General features: G+C 37.0%; 1 protein-coding gene across 2 annotated transcripts in view; it reads left to right on the plus strand.

Annotated features, from left to right (window-relative positions):
• Ate1 (arginyltransferase 1) overlaps nucleotides 1–16475 on the plus strand; it is a 169158-nt gene that overhangs the window by 8799 nt on the left and 143884 nt on the right. For both annotated transcript variants that reach the window (XM_090375480.1, XM_090375488.1), the window contains exon 3: nucleotides 16172–16234. In XM_090375480.1, coding sequence (XP_090231606.1) covers nucleotides 16172–16234 — 63 coding nt within the window. The remainder of the gene's footprint in view (nucleotides 1–16171; nucleotides 16235–16475) is intronic.

Below are 16475 nucleotides of genomic sequence, written 5' to 3' on the forward strand. Positions count from 1 at the left end.
CCCTTCTCAGTACTCATTCTGGCAACTCTACGTCATTCCCAAATAAAATGAGACCTCCAGACCTGTACTCAAGGTGTGGCCTGACCATTGCCTTATACAATGGGATAATCATCCCCTTGTCCCTGCTTGCCAAATTCCTATATATCATTGAAAAAACTCCATGACCTGCTCTGGCCACTCATCTGCACTGCTCAGAGAATTTCTGACTGCACAATTACCTCCAAGTCTTTTTCATTCTCTACCTTCCTGAGTGTAGTACCATACAGTTGGTACGTTTCCTTTGGGTTACTGCTGTCCATATGCAGTACTTTGCATTTGTCATTATTAAACTTCAGTTGCCATTTCTCAGCCCATCTGCCCAACTTTTCTAGATCCTGTAGCAGTAGCATACTGTCTTTACTGCCATTAACAACCCTGCCAACCTTTGTATCATCTGCAAACTTGGACATTAAGCCTGATATACCTTCATCGATATAATTGATAAAAACACAAAACAACAATGGGCCCAGCCAAATCCTGGGGGACTCCACTAATAACATTAGTCCATGTAGAGCAGTGTCCATTTATTACCACTCTCTGCCGTCTCCCACTCAACCATCGATTTATCCATTGCAGCAACTTGCCCTTATTGCCATACTGCTCAAATTTGTACAGCAGTCTTCCATGTGCAACAGTATCAAAAGCTTACCTGAAATCCAAGTATTTGATATCAAAATTATTTTTTTCCATCCAGTTCCCTTATGATCATGCTTGTGTCTGAATTATTACTGCAGTCTTGTCTACGTGATCCTGCATCACTTCTTTAACCAGACTCCATTATTTTCCCCGGAACAGAAGTTAAACCAACAGGTCTATAATTATTTGTGTCGCCCTTTGAACCCCTTTTTAATTGGGGATATATTTGCACATCTCTAGTCCATGGGGATCTCCCCTGAATCTAAGGATGCTCTCATAATTATGGCTAAGGGTTTGCTTACTTCCCTCACTGCCTTCTTCAATATAACTGGATAGATTCCATCGACCCCAGGCACCTTTTTTATGTTTAACTTCAACAATTTCTCCTCCACTTTACTCTCCATTATTACAAAATCATTTAGCTCCCTGTTAGAGTTTAGTAAACTTCTGTCCTTCCCCTGCTTACAGAATTCCTCATGTGTGAATGTAGATGCAAAATACTCTATCAGCTATCTGAACAGGATCATCTCAGTCGAACCACCAACATCAAGTGTACCAATCTGGTTCATCCCATTCCTTCTAGAGTTTACATAAGTAAAGAAGTCTTTGTTGTTGTTTTTTTTGCATCCTTTGCCAAAGATTTCTCATAATTTCAGAGTGGTAGATGACTTTCATCAACCGGTGAAATACCACCACTTTGCTTATTGGAGGCTTGAAGTGGTGAAACCCATGTTTAGTCTCTAGAGCAAAGTTTCCGGCATCACCCTCTCCCCATACTTCTCCTTCAACCCATGCATGGTACTAAGTACTAGGTTTTGATACCTTTCGTGTTTGGGGTTCTCATAAAAAAAAAAAAAAAAAAAAAATCAGCCTTCATTTGCCTAACCTCCTTTGTGACTTGATTACAGACTAGCTTATATCTGCCATAGGTTTCTGTGTCACCTGATAATTTATATGCATCCAATGCATTTTTCTTCTCTGTCACGAGTCTCATTAGTTCATTTGATAACCATTTAGGCCTAAACCTTGAACAATATTTCTTAATAGGTATGAGACATTTAGTAGCTTCCATGATTAATTCCTTGAATGCTTCCCTTAGTTCTTACTTATTGTGTTTCAAACTCAGCTTTCAAACACAGAAACCTTAAACACTGGTGGAATGGCACTCATACCAAAGGAAAAAAATAAAGCCTGGAATCTGTTCCGTAAGTTTCCAACCACCAGCAACCTAATTCAGTTTAAAAAGCTTAAGGCAAAAGCACGACAAATCAGAAGAAAAGCCAAAAAAGAATCATGGATACAGTTCGCCTCCTCTATCACAAAGGATACTAGCAGTAAAATTATTTAGAAAAAATTCGACAACTAAATGGCAAATATTTACCGGTTTCTGCTCCAATTTTAACCAAGAATGGACAAGAAATATCTTCACCACAAGAAATAGATAACACACTTGCAGAGACTTTCTCTGAAACATCTGCCACTACAGCTTACTATGCTTCCTTTCTACAACTCAAAGCCATAGCAAAAAAATATAAGATAAACTTCCATACTACCGGGTCTCTGGTCTGCAATCAACATTTTCATCTTTTTGAACTCCAAACAGCATTAAACAGATCACCTAATAGCGCTGCTGGAACTGATGGAATCTTTTATGTAATGCTAAAACATCTAAACAATATAGCTTTGAATTTGCTAATAATATTCTTTAACCAGATATTTCTTGAAGGTACATATCCCTCTACCTGGCATCACTCTGTTATTTTAGCCTTTCCCAAACCAGGAAAGGATCAATCATTCCCACAAAATTACCCATCAATCTCCCTCACCAGTTGTCTAGGTGAAACTCTAGAAAGGATGATACACAGACAACTCGCCTGGATTCTTAAAACTCAAAAGCTGCTAAACAATAATCAGCTTGGATTCCAACAAAATAGAGCCACTTTGGATCTCATGGTGAAAGCAGCACCTCTGTAGCCAGGTGGGCAGGAGCAGCAGTGCGTAGCACATGCTTCTTGATTAAACCAGGGTTCGAGCCCATGAGCCACCAAATACGGAGGATGCGAAAAGGTCAGGGAATGACCACCGCATATCCCCGGAGCAATATGGCCTTAGTTGCTAATGCTCCTAAAAACCAAACAACAACAACATGGTGAAAGCAGAGACTAATATCTATAATGCTTAGGTGAAAAATTAACATGTTGTAATGTTAAATTTGGATATTGAAAAGGCTTTTGACACAACCTGGAGGTATTTTTTTTTTTTTATGAAAACCCCACAAGAGGTATTAGAACCTATAGTACTTAGTACCGTGCTTGGGTTGGAGGTTGAGAAGACGAGAGAAGATAATCTGCAAGCGGAAGTATCCCATCAGCATTGAGCCTGCTCAAACCATTCAAGGCCTTATACAGCTCGGTCAGATCACCTTGCAGGTGCCTAGTCTCCAGCTGTTGCAATTTGCAGAACTTAAGCCTCTCTCGGTAAGAGGACTCCTTCGTTCCCCTCACCAATCTTGTTGGCCTTCTCTGTACATGCTCAAGCAAATCTACATTTTCCTAAAATGAGGCTGCCAAACCTGTACGCAGTACTCAAGGCATGGCTTGACCATTGTCCTATGCCAGGGGTGGCCAACTTAATTTGTGATGTGATCGACTTTTTTTCTTCAAAATGTGCCATGATCTACCATCTCAAGAATTTCATTGCACATGGTTAAAAAGGTTAACCAACACATATTGAAAAATGTTGTTTATAAATTTTAAAATTAAATACAATTCAGAATTCTTATTTTAAATTCATACATATTTAAATTTTTAATTTATGTGAAGTTTGTGTCTTAATGTCATGTACCAAGCTTTCAAAATCGGGAATATACTGTGATAAGGCCAACCGTAAAGAATCTTCTGTATGCAAGTCCATAAGAGTAGAGCGATTCTTCATCTTTTTTTGTTTAAAATATGAAAAGGCCAATTCACATAGATATGTGGAACCAAAACAGGAATTTAACAGTTCACTGCATTTTTTTACATTTTGGTACTTTTGTCGGCAAACATATTTTCAAGTAATATTTTCTCCGTGTGAAAAATCTCAGTGATTTTTTTTTTTTTTTTTCTGCAGTTTGTTTTGTATCTAAGTCAACATTAAATGGATAAGAAATACAGTATATTAAACAATGTCTTCAATTGTTTTGAAATCACTGAATCTGGTTTCAAAATCATCTACAACCTTTTCAATTTCAGAAACATATTTCTCACTGTTAAATTCAAAAACAGGTTATTTTTGCAAATGATCTTGCATATCTGCAAAATGATCAAATTTATTTCCCTTTGAGATCCTTTGCCATTGCCAAAAATTGATATCTATATGCAAAAATGCTACAAATCATGTCACCCACATTTTTATTTTTTCCTTGTAATTCCAAATTCAGATCACTTAATTTACTGGTAAAATCTGCCAAAAAAAGTCAGATCACACAACCACTCCATGTGTTGTAGCTACTGATAATCATCTCCCCTTTGATCAACAAATTTTTAATTTCATTCAGAAAATTTCGAAATTCTGTAGAAATTTACTCCAACTCAGCCACCTTACATCTGTGTGTAACATCAGATCTGGTTCATTTTCATCGAGGTGCATTTTGAAAAGCCTCCTTTGAAGAGATTGTCCTCTGATGGAATTGATGAACTTGAAAGCTATGTCCATAACACGTTTAGTATTTAATCTTTTGCTGGCTAACACTTGTTGGTGGATGATACTGTGGTAACTCAAAAAATCTGGGAATTCATCATTTTTTTGGCACAATGCGATGAATCCGTTAAGATGCCCCGTCATTGCTTTAGTTCCATCTGTTGTTATTGATACAATCTGAAATAGTGGTAATTTAATTTTTTTTCAATAAAATTTTTAAATGCGTTAAATATATCAAGACCTCTAGTTCTTTCTTTCTTTCTTTTAATGAAATGATACCCAGCAGTTCTTCTCTAGTGGCAGAATCATCAGAAACCATACGAATAAAAATGAGCAATAGAGCTGTATCACTGATATCTATAGATTCATCCAGTTGTAAAGAAAAGGACACACAATTAGTAATATAAGCACGCAATTGTTCGCTCACATTTTTACTCATTTTTTCGATGTGTCGCATCACAGTATTTCGAGATAATTGCAGATCTTGAAGAGCACTTTTAATTTCATTTTTGTTCTTAAAATTTTCAAAAATAGAATCTGTTATTTCTAAAAATGCATCTTTGATGAATTGAACATGAGGAAATGATATGCATTTTTTTGTAAGAAACTACTCACTTTAAATGATGCTACAGTTACTGCTTTAGATTGTAAATTAGGCGACATGAAAAAAATTTTGTTGTGCGAATAATCAGGATTTAAGTTATTTTAATTTATATTTTTCTAAGGTCACTATCAGGCGGAAAATCCGATTGGTATTTACCCTGGAGTGTGTTGAAGTGCCTTTCTAAATTTCCTTTTTTGGGTATAGCCATGGAAGCATTGCAAATCAAACAACAACATTTTTCTTTTATCATTACAAAAAAGTATTCTAATTCCCATTCTCAATGAAAATGATACGTTTTACTCTTTTTCTTAGTATTAATTTTAAATCAAAGGGTATTAAATTAACGTATAAGTACTGTCCAGTTACTAATATTTAGTAAGCTAAATAAGAATTCGACCCATACGCTATACTTTTCACAACCAAACTGCGTGAATTTTCACTAGACAAGCCTAGTGGCTGCGTGCTAACAAGAGTGGTCATGTGGTTCAACAGATTTGTAATAAGCGTATGCAGTGGGTCACATAATAATAATAACATTTAGATTTTGACTAATCTGTTTTTTATATATATTTAAAATTTGTCTTGATTGACTGAAATTAAAGCCATGATCCACTGGTAGATCATGATCAACTTATTGACCCCCCTTGCCCTATACAAAAGGATAATCACTTCATTTTCCCTGCTAGCAAAATTCCTGTATATCATTGACAAAACCCCATGACCTGCTCTGGCAGCCTGTCTGCATTGCTCAGAAAACTTCATATCTGACTGTATAATTACTCCCAGGTCTTTTTCATTTTCTACCACCCTGTGTAGTACCACATAGTTGGTATGTTCCTCTGGGGTTACTTCTACCCATATGCAGTACTTTGCATTTGTAAATATTAAACTTCAGTTGTCACTTCTCAGCCCGTCTGCCTAAATTTTCTAGATCCAGTTTTCAGTAGCACACTGCCATTACTGTCATTAACAACCCTGCCAACTTTTGTATCATCTGCAAACTTCGAGATTAAGCCTGATATCATTGATAAATATACAAAACAACAGTGGGCCCAACAACAAACCCTGTAGGACTCCACTAATAACATTAGTCCACCAACAGCAGCATCCATCGATTACCACTCTGTCTTCTACCACTCAACCACCCTTTTATCCATTGTAGCAACTTACCGTTAATACTATTCTGCTCCAATTCATACAGTAGTCTTCCATGCGCAACAGTGTCAAAAACTTTCCTGAAATCCAAGTATATGAAATCAAAATTATTTTTTGCATTCAGTTCCTTTGTAACCACATCATATTATCCAGTCAAATTTGTCAGACAAGACTTTCCCTTAACAAAGCCATCCTGTGTCTGAATTATTGCTGCAGTCTTGTCTAGATGATCCTGCAATGCATCTTTAATCAGTGACTCCGTTATTTTACCTGGAACAGAAGTTAAACTAACTGGTCTGTAATTACTCGTGTCACCCTTCGATCCCCCCTTTGTGAATTGGAGTTACATTTGCACATCTCCAGTCCGTGGGGACCTCCCCTGAGTCCAAGGATGCTCTCATAATTATGGCTAAGGGTTTGCTTAGTTGCTTTGCCGCCTCCTTTAATATAACTGGAAAGATCCCATCCACCCCAGGAGCCTTTCTTATGTTTAACTTCAACAATTTCTCCTCCACTTTGCTCTCAATTATTACAAAATCATTAAGCACTCTGTTACAGTTTGATAAACTTCTGGAATTTTCCTCCCTTAATAAATCTTCGTGTGAATGTAGATGAAAAATACTCATTCAGTTTGTTAGCTATCTGGGCAGGATCATCAACAGTCGAACCATTGATATCAAGTGGACTAATCTGATTCATCCCCTTCCTTTTAGAATTTATATAAGTAAAGAAGTCCTTGCTGTTTTTCTTAGCATCCTTTGCCAAAGACTTCTTGTAATCTGCCTTCGCTTGCCTAATCTCCTTTGTGACTTGATTACAGTCTAGTTTATATCTTCCATAGGCTTCTGTATCACCTGATAATTTATATGCATCCCATGCATTTTTATTCTCTGCCACAAGTCTCTTTAGTTCATTTGACAACCATTTAGGCCTAAACCTTGAACAATATTTCTTAATCAGTATGAAAGCCTAGTAGCTACCACAATTAATTTCTTGAATGCTTCCCACTTAGAATTTGCTGTTGGTAGCATCATCAGTACACTGTACAGTATTTAAAAACTGTATGAGACTACTGTAGTCGCCTTTATGGAAGCAAAAACCCTTCCCTTTACCCCATGATGGTAATTATATCTTTAAGTAAATCCCACATCAGTACACTGTCATCACTGCCACCTAGTGATTCCTTTATCTGCAATACACGAATAATCACTGCTTATAACCAGATCCAGTTTCAGTGCCCATCCGGTGCACTATGGCCATACTTGCCAATGCGTCTAATAAATCCACAAACAAACAAACAAACAGATAACAAGATCAAGAGTATTATTACCCTCTTGGTTGTCTCTTGAATATGCTGCTGCTGAAGAAAACAGTCATCCAATAAATCCACAAAAGTCTTGTTAGTGTGCGAGTGACCAACCACAAGTTCCAGTCTATATATATCTGGAAAGTTAAAATCCCCCATTATAAGACATTCTGATTTACTAGCCCACTCTATTTGTCTGTACAATTGTTCGTTGTACTCATTAGAGTAATTAGGCCTATAACACACTCCTTATTTTTGTTTTCCCATTGCTTATGTCACACCAAACTGACTCAACATTGCACTGCCCATCTATGTCAACTGGATGCATTTCCTTAGATTTTATGTTTTTCTTAATTAACAGCATAACCCCTCCTCCCTTCGTATCCTTTCTGTACACATTGTACTCCCCAAATTCCAATGCTGCATTCCTAATATCTGTGTGATACTACGTGTCTGATATTCCCAACAATATCTGCCTTTGATATCGTGACCTGCACTTCAAATTCATCAAATTTATTTACTATACTCCTAGTATTGGCGTACATGCACCTATTGTTATTCTTAGTTACCGTAACACAGCCCATGTATTGATTTGTTCCATAATGACTACCATCAGTCCCTGAAATCCCCAGCATCCCTTGCTCCAGGCCACTGTCCAATCTAATAGAAGTAGTGCAAGAATCACCTTTACCTCTGCCTGCGGTACTTTTAACCTTGGCGCCTCCGTAGCCAGGTAGGAAGGAGCAGCAGTGCGTAGCACACGCTTCTTGATTAGACAGGGGTTCAAGCCCGTCACCACCAAATACGGAGGATGCAGAAAGGTCAGGGAATGACCACCGCATATCCCGGAGCAATGTGGCCTTAGTTGCTAATGCTCCTAAAAACCAAATAACAAACAAACAAACAAACTTTTAATCTTTTAGGCTGTGAATCCCCCCCCCCCCAAGCTAGCAGTTTCCGACCCACCTAACGCTGCCTCGATGGCATCAGCAAACACTCTTGCACTCTTTCTAATTTAAGTGTATCCCATCCCTGTAGAAGCCGTCTCTCCTGTTAACAAGCACAGACCACGCTGAAAAAAATTCTATTCCATGAGCTTTGCACAATTCCTCCAGGGCCGAATTGATTAACAAGGCTCTTTATCATATACTCCCTCCTATCGTGTCCAGGCAGAATTGCAGACGCTTTCAAATTTAACTCTAACTCATGACTTTTTTTTCAACATTGACCTCATTGTTGGCCAGTGGTTTATGCAATAAATGGATAACTCACTACTGTTTTTGAGTCTTTGAAAAACTGTGTGCAATGAAAGGCTTAAAATTCAAGTTGGTAGAATTTCTGTCAACAGTTTTTTTTTTTTTTTTTTTTTTTAATTAACAGAATGTTTCACAGTGGTGAAACTATAAATTATGATTCACAGTGAAGGTGAAAACATTCTTTCAAATTGCTTTGATTTAATTTGAAAACCAGGAAATCCTCTTTCATCTTCCACTATGTTCATCATACTAACCATGTTTTTTCTCACTGTTTAGAAGCTTGCAACCATTGATACCTAATCACTCATGTCACTTTCTTTAATCAAAAACTTCAAAAACCTTAAGATTAAAACAGCAAAAATTTAGAGAATTTCTTATACTACTTTATATGTATACCTTATTTTCATTACCATAACAAACATTGATACTGTATTAAATCTTATGCAGTCACATTTTTGCACTTTATAAAAGATGCAAAAAAATACTGTAAATCAAAACTTTTCGAACCTTTCAAATGTACTACAAGATACAGTAATCTATTCAACTTCTGTTAACCATCAATTTTTCACGTATATCATCCCCTTGGTGTCCAGTACCCTTACAATAAGTTGTGGTTCTGTTATATCATTTTAATTTAATTTTCAAATAACTTACCCTAACGTGATCATATTGGTTAAGTAAAGTATATTTTTGAGAATAATTATTAACAGTAATATTAATACAGTCCCATTAGCAATGATAACTCCCTTGTTCAAAGTGATTGTCCATATAATGTTACACCATTTGCTACGTAACCCGACTTAACCAGTAAGTCAGGTTAAAGTTATATGGTATTAAAAGTGACAAATGATGCAAGAGAGCAAGCATCAGCCAAAAAAAACAAACAAAAAACATCCTTTCATATCACCTGTCCATCCCCTCCAATAGTTTACACAGTTCTATAAATTCATTCAAACTACTGACATTCAACAACAGCCAATGGAAGGTTGTTCCAACTATCTGCTAGCTGATGGCAAACAGTGTGCACTTGTATCCTGCAACCATCCTTCCTCAGTTTGAATTTATAGCCCCCTCATGTGTAGTCTGGGCAAGAAAAGAATCCCATTGGTATTGAGCTTGCTCAGTCCATTCAGAGCCTTAAACACCCCGGTTGGACCACATTGCAGGTGCTTAGTCTCCAGATGCTGTAATTTGCAGAATTAAAGTTTTTCTTGATAAAACCACACTTCCATTTCCTTCACCAATCTTGTCCTTCCCTGCACCCATTCCTGAAGATTTATATCCTTCCTAAAATGAGATTTCCACACCTGTATTTAGTAATCAAGGTGTGGCCTAACCATGACCTTGTACAAAGGGATAATCACATTCTTATCCCTGCTAGCAAGGTAGTAGTAGCAGTAGTAAAGGCAAATGATGCAAGAAAGCAAGCCTATATAGCATCAGCCAAAAAAAAAAACCAGTTCAACCATCCATACCCGCCAAGAATTTGTCTAGTTCTCCCTTGAATTTATTCAGCCCATCCACTTCCATAACAACAGATGGAAGACTGTTCCAACAATCAACCACCTGCTGGCCGAAGTCAAACTTCCACACATCTATCCTGCAACCATCCTTCCTCAACTTGAATTTATGTTCCCCTCGTGTGTAGTCTCAGCAAGTGTAAGAATACCATTAACATTCGGCTTACTCAATCCATTCAAGCTTTAAACACCTTAGTCAGATCTCTCCACAGGTACCCTTGAACCACTGCAGTTTGTGGAACTGAAACCTTTCTAGGAAAGAAATTGGATTCCTTCATAGAGGCCCTTGAAATACTGCAATTTTCAGAACTGAAGCCTTTCTAGGTAAGAGCACCCTTTTGTTCCCTTCACCAGTCAGGTTGCCCTTCTCTGCATCCATTCCAATAGATCTACATACTTCTTAGAGTGAGGCCTCCAGACCTGTATACAGTACTCAAGATGTGGCCTAACCATGGCCTTATACAAAGGAATAATCACCTCCTTATCCCTTCTGGCAAAGTTTCTGTATATCATTGACAAAACACCATGAGCTGTTCTGGTGCTCAGAATTCCATGTCTGACTGCAAAATTAGACCCATCTCTTTTTCATTCTCCACTATCCTGAGTGTAGTATCACACAATTGATAAGTTATTCTGGGGTTACTGCTACGCATGTGCAGTATCTTGCATTTGTCAGTGTTAAACTTCAACTGCCATTTCTCAGCCCATCAACCCAATTTTCCCAGATCTTGTTGCAGTAGGTCACTCTCATGACTGTCGTTAACTACCCTACGAACCTGTGTATCATCTGCAAACTTAGACATTAAGCCTAATATTCCTTCATCAGTGTCATTAATAAATATTTAAAACAACAAAGGGCAGTGCCCGTTGATAACCGCTCTCTGTCTTCTTACACTTAACCATTCCTTTATCCATAGTATTAACTTGCCATTAATGCCACATTTCTCCAGTTTCTGTATATCATTGACAAAACTCCTTGAGCTGTCTTGGCAGCATGCACTGCTCAGAGAATTTCATATCTTATTGACAGCGCCTCCGTAGCCAGGTGGGCAGGAGCAGCAGTGCATAGCACGCACTTCTTGATTAGACCAGGGTTCAAGCCCATGACCACCAAATATGGAGGATGCGGAAAGGTCAGGGAATGACCACCACATACCCCCGGAGCAATACGGCCTTAGTTGCTAATGCTCCTAAAAAAAAAAATCAAAATAACAAAAAATAAAAATAAAATCTGACTGCAAAATTATCAGCTCTTTTTCATTTTCAACTACTCTGAATCAAAAGCTTTTCTGAAATCCAAGTATACAATATCAAAATTATTTTTGCTTCCTGTTCCTTGGTTACTGATCATAGTATCCATTCAAATTCATCAGACAAGATTGCCTTTTAATAAATCCCTGACTTCGGTATAACTGCATTTCTGGCTAGACTACCCTGCAGTACTTCTCCAAACAGTGACACCATTATTTTTCCTGAACAGAAGTTTAGCCAACAGGTGTGTAATTACTCATGTCTTCCTTTGTGAATTGGAGATACATGTACAAATCTGTCCACAGGAACTTCTCCTGTATACAATATCAAGTATACAATATCAAAATTATTTTTGCTTCCAGTTCCTTGGTTACTGATCATAGTATCCATTCAAATTCGTCAGACAAGATTGCCTTTTAATAAATCCCTGACTTTAGTATAACTGCATTTCTGGCTAGACTGCCCTGCAGTACTTCTCTAAATATGGCCTTAGTTGCTAATGCTCCTAAAAACCAAATAACAAACAAACAACCATTGCAACGAGTTGCCCCAATATTGCACTGTTTCAAACAGTTGGCCTCACCAAAAGGTTAATTGGCCATTTATTTTAAAGGCATTGGTAGCCTGTTTCAGAATTAACTGGTTCCTGTTCATCTAAGCAATGGGTGCTAGTAGCAGTATGCAAACAGTTGTAAATAAATTGTTTGACATAAGCTGCCGTGTGGTATGCAAAATCAGAGTTTCCAAGGTTATAATAAAGCTATCTTGTTTTGTCTGATTGTTACCACCAGAGGCTATCTGATTAGGGAATGGTTATTCCTGAAACAGGTTGTCATAGCAGTCTCACTTTTTAAACAAATAACAGTTAACATTTTGGCAGTGCCATCTCTTTGAAAGTATTGCATATTTGAGCAATTCGTTATAAGGCAAGTTTACTCTGCTGTGAAAGTTAAGACCGTTAAGACCATTGCATTATCAGTGCTGCTTAAGTCCTGCTGGCTACAGAACCAGATGAAAGGACAAGGTAGTCCTGAAAACATCTTATAATTTCTATGGGCCATACAGCTTTAACTATATTATAACTTTGAATTTTGTCTTTTAGTGCTAACCGCTCTTGCAAATTACAGCTATGTGGCTGGTCATACAGTGCTTGAGTGAGCTGGTGACTGATTTGATGTAATCTTAGGGGAGCTGAAAGCAAAGTGAGAAGTTGTGTGCTTCATTATATTTATGCTTAATATCTTCCATAAAGAGTGCCTTCTGATGTGCACAAACAGTAGAGTTAATTCCACACAACCAAAGTTTTTTTTTGCCACCATTTTAACTAGTCATACAACTTATGAGGTGGATGGCTAAAGTAGGGATAAAAAACAACAGATGACTGAAGGTCACTTGTTTTTTCTCACTTTGCTTCCCACTCTGTACTAACATTGTGGAAGAGAAACCTAGTGAGGGAAAAAAAAGGCCTAGAGAAGGCCTTATATTTTACCTCTTTGTTCATAATTATAATGGTGGCAAAAGTAGAACTTAGTGATCTTGGTTATTAGGTGGGAGGAATTGATTGAATTTCTACACAGTACATTATTACTTGTGAAAGCAAAATATCATGAAACTGATAAAGATTACCATATTACAGTAATTATTCTTTATGAAGAATAGTTATTATTTTTCTTTTTTATTAAAACTGCAAGCACAAAAAGTATTTAGAATCTATAGTACTTAGTACTGTGTGTGGGTTGAAGGTTTAGAAGATGAAAGAAGATATGGTTGACATTAGACTTGAAAATCTGTAGATTGTAATTTTCAGGAAATATGTGTGAAGGGAGGTTGTTGTAGAAAACACAAGTTGAAGGAATAAATGAGGAAGAAGAAAATTTGGTTCTGTTTGAATTTGGACAGTAAAAGGATGCCGACTGGTTTCGAAGAGAGAGGAGAAATTATAGAAGCAAATTCAGAAGAACAATGCCCATGGAAGTATCTACAGAAAAGGCATACAGCAGTGGTCAGAGAGAAAACTGGATCCCAATTACAAAAAACAGTTTTAAAACCTTAAGATGGTATTTTATTTAGAAGACCTCTATACCAAACATGATCAAAAGCCTTTGAAATGTCAAGAGCAACCGATGAGTTTCACCAGACTTTTCCATTTAATTTGTCCATGGGTGAATAAAACAACCCAGTATATCACCAGTGGATCAACACTGATGGAATCCATACTGCTGATCATAAATGAGATGGAAGTTTTCTAGATGGTTTAGGCATTGGTGGTTAATGGATTTTTCCATTAATTTAGAAAGAATAGAAGTAAGTGAATGGGCAAATAATTGGATGGGTGGGATTTGTCACCCTTTTTAGGAACTGAATATGAACAGATTTCCAAGTAATAGGAAAACCACCAGTGGAATAAAAAAAAAAGTGTAAAAGGGTGATAAAGAACAGGAGTAAACTCAGGAGCACAGATTTTGAGAACGAGTGGAGAAATACCATCAGGATCTGGTGCTTTCTTGGCATCAGGACTGTTCAAAATTCTTCTGACATCCTTTTGATGGAAGACTACATGAGGCATTGAATGGAATGCAGTAGGAATTGTAGAAGGTGGTTTACCAAGGTCACCAATATAAGAGCTAGAAGAAAAGTAAGATGCAAGCAGGTCAGCTTTATTCTTTAGCTGAGGTTGCAGTAGAACCAACAGGTTTTAACAGAGGTGAGAATAGAGATGTGCAAAAGTTGTGGCCAATAGCTTTGGCAATAAACCAAAATGCTCAACTACTATTTGGACAAGAAGCAAGTTTTCAACTCTTAGAGCCTGTTCAAAATATATTTTGGACCAATTAATAATTGCTTTAAAATTGTTTCAAGCTTTGGTTTAGGCAGAAAATGAGCTTGGAGATTTGGATGCAAGCCAGTTTGAGTAATTTTCTTATCTTGAACAGCCTTAGCACATTTATTGGAAAACCAAGGTTTAGATAAAGGATGAGATTTTAAGGTAGAGTTTGGAATAAAACAATTTCATCCTTACAAGAATAATTTCACTGACATGATCTCAGCAAATCTTGTCATCAGAAGATTTAAAACAGTAATCCAGCCAAGGAAATGAAGAATAGAATTTTGCAGATCATCCCATTTTGCATCCTCATAATGTCAAACAACACAAAGTTGAGAATGGCCACAAGATATAGGTTCTATTGGAGAAGAGACCATCACCAAGTTGTGATCTGAGGTACCTAGGGGACTACTCACCTCGACCATGTACATGGAAGGGTTGTTTGTGAGAAAAAGATCAAGAGTGTTGACTGTGTGGTTAGGATTGTCTGTTCTGTTATGTAAATGAACAATCTATGAGGTCAGTAATTGCAAAAGCCTCAGCATCTTGACTAGTTGGGTCTGTGTGACTAGAAAATGAAAGCTAGCTGGAGCTGTGTAGATTAAAATTACCAAGAAAAATTACTTCACTGTAAGGAAAGGTGAACTGGAAAAAGTCATGTTTAAAGAAGGGAAGTGAAAGAGTTCTAAATGATTAGTGGAGTTGGGAGAACGATAGGGGCAACAGATGAATTTGACAGAATATGATAGATTTTAAACCAGAGAAGATTCCAAATTACTGTCTCTGACTGGGAATATCAGAGTGGACATATGCACAAGTACCACCTTTGAAGCAAAAGGAATCAACAGTGAATAATTTGGACAACTGAGAGGAGCAGTGGTTGAATCAAGCAATAACAGGGATTCTGTTAGAAAAGTATGTGGGATTCACAGATTGTAAGTGGAAATGGACATCATTGAGCTTAGGACAGAGAACCCTTATATTTGTGAAATGAACAAGGAAGTGTTTGAAAGGTTTAGATCTTTTCACAGATAAGTTTGTTCTACTAGTTTGACAATTCATGGTGTATTCAGTAGTAAGAAAAGGTGAACGGGGGGGGACATGTTGTACGAAGTAATGAAATTTTTGGATATGGCGTACACATGGTAAGAATATACCCAGATCCTTGACAATAGTCCCCTGCATTACACACTACTTGGAGTCCCTCCAGTCAGTGCCTGACAGAGTAGAGGCAGCGAGATTATACACTAACTGAATTCAGATGCCTCCTAGAGAGTTACCAACAAGTTCAATTGATGAGATATCTAGTGACTGGCCTCTGAACACCATGTTAGAGCTGTACCCTGGAAGTGTAAGAAATATGGGATCTTGCCACAATACCCTTCATAACCTCAAAAGACATCAATCATACTGCATGATGTAAGAAATGGGAGGTTACCAGAGCTTTGCTCTGAAGATTAAACAGATTTGACCACTTCAATCCTCCAATAAGCAAAGTGTTGGTATTGCACTGGTTGATGAGAATCATTTACCACCTAGTATTGCCTGGTGACACAGAAGGATTCCTCTGTGTGATGTGGAAGCCACACTTCAACCCCTGCTTACGTTGGTCCATAGCTGGTGGTCATCTCCAATATACTAGGTGCCATATTTCAGGACTTGCACTCTGGGTTTACATCCAAGATTACATCATATAACACAATTTTTCAATTGTATATCAAAAATCAGGATAAGTATTTGATCATTATTATTATAGTTCATCTAGTTTTTATTATTATTATTATTATTGTTATTATTGAAAGATCAGCTTGATGCTTAGCCATTTTAATATTTTTACAAGTGATAATTTAAATGTGAAACTATCATATCTAAGATAAAAGTTTTTTATATTCCTTGCAGAAGTGGAAAATATTGTTATAAACCAAGGATGAATATTACTTGTTGTCCTCAGTATACTATCAAGTAAGATATTTATATATTTCATAAATATGTTAATTCTGTTGTATTCTGAAAATTTTCAATTCAGATGGTTTTTATTGTTTTATTTTTAATATTCTTTGCATGTTACTTTATCTTTTTTTCTACAAAATATGAAGTTTTGTAAAATTTTGAGATGGTTAGAACAAATTACAAATTTACACAGCTAGTGTACAGTGCATCAACTAAGAATTTGGAAATAACTTGCTGACACTTGACTCAGATT

Source organism: Mastigoproctus giganteus, chromosome 1, assembly GCF_048544385.1.
Source record: "Mastigoproctus giganteus isolate SK-2022 chromosome 1, ASM4854438v1, whole genome shotgun sequence".
Lineage (NCBI taxonomy): Eukaryota > Metazoa > Arthropoda > Arachnida > Uropygi > Thelyphonidae > Mastigoproctus > Mastigoproctus giganteus.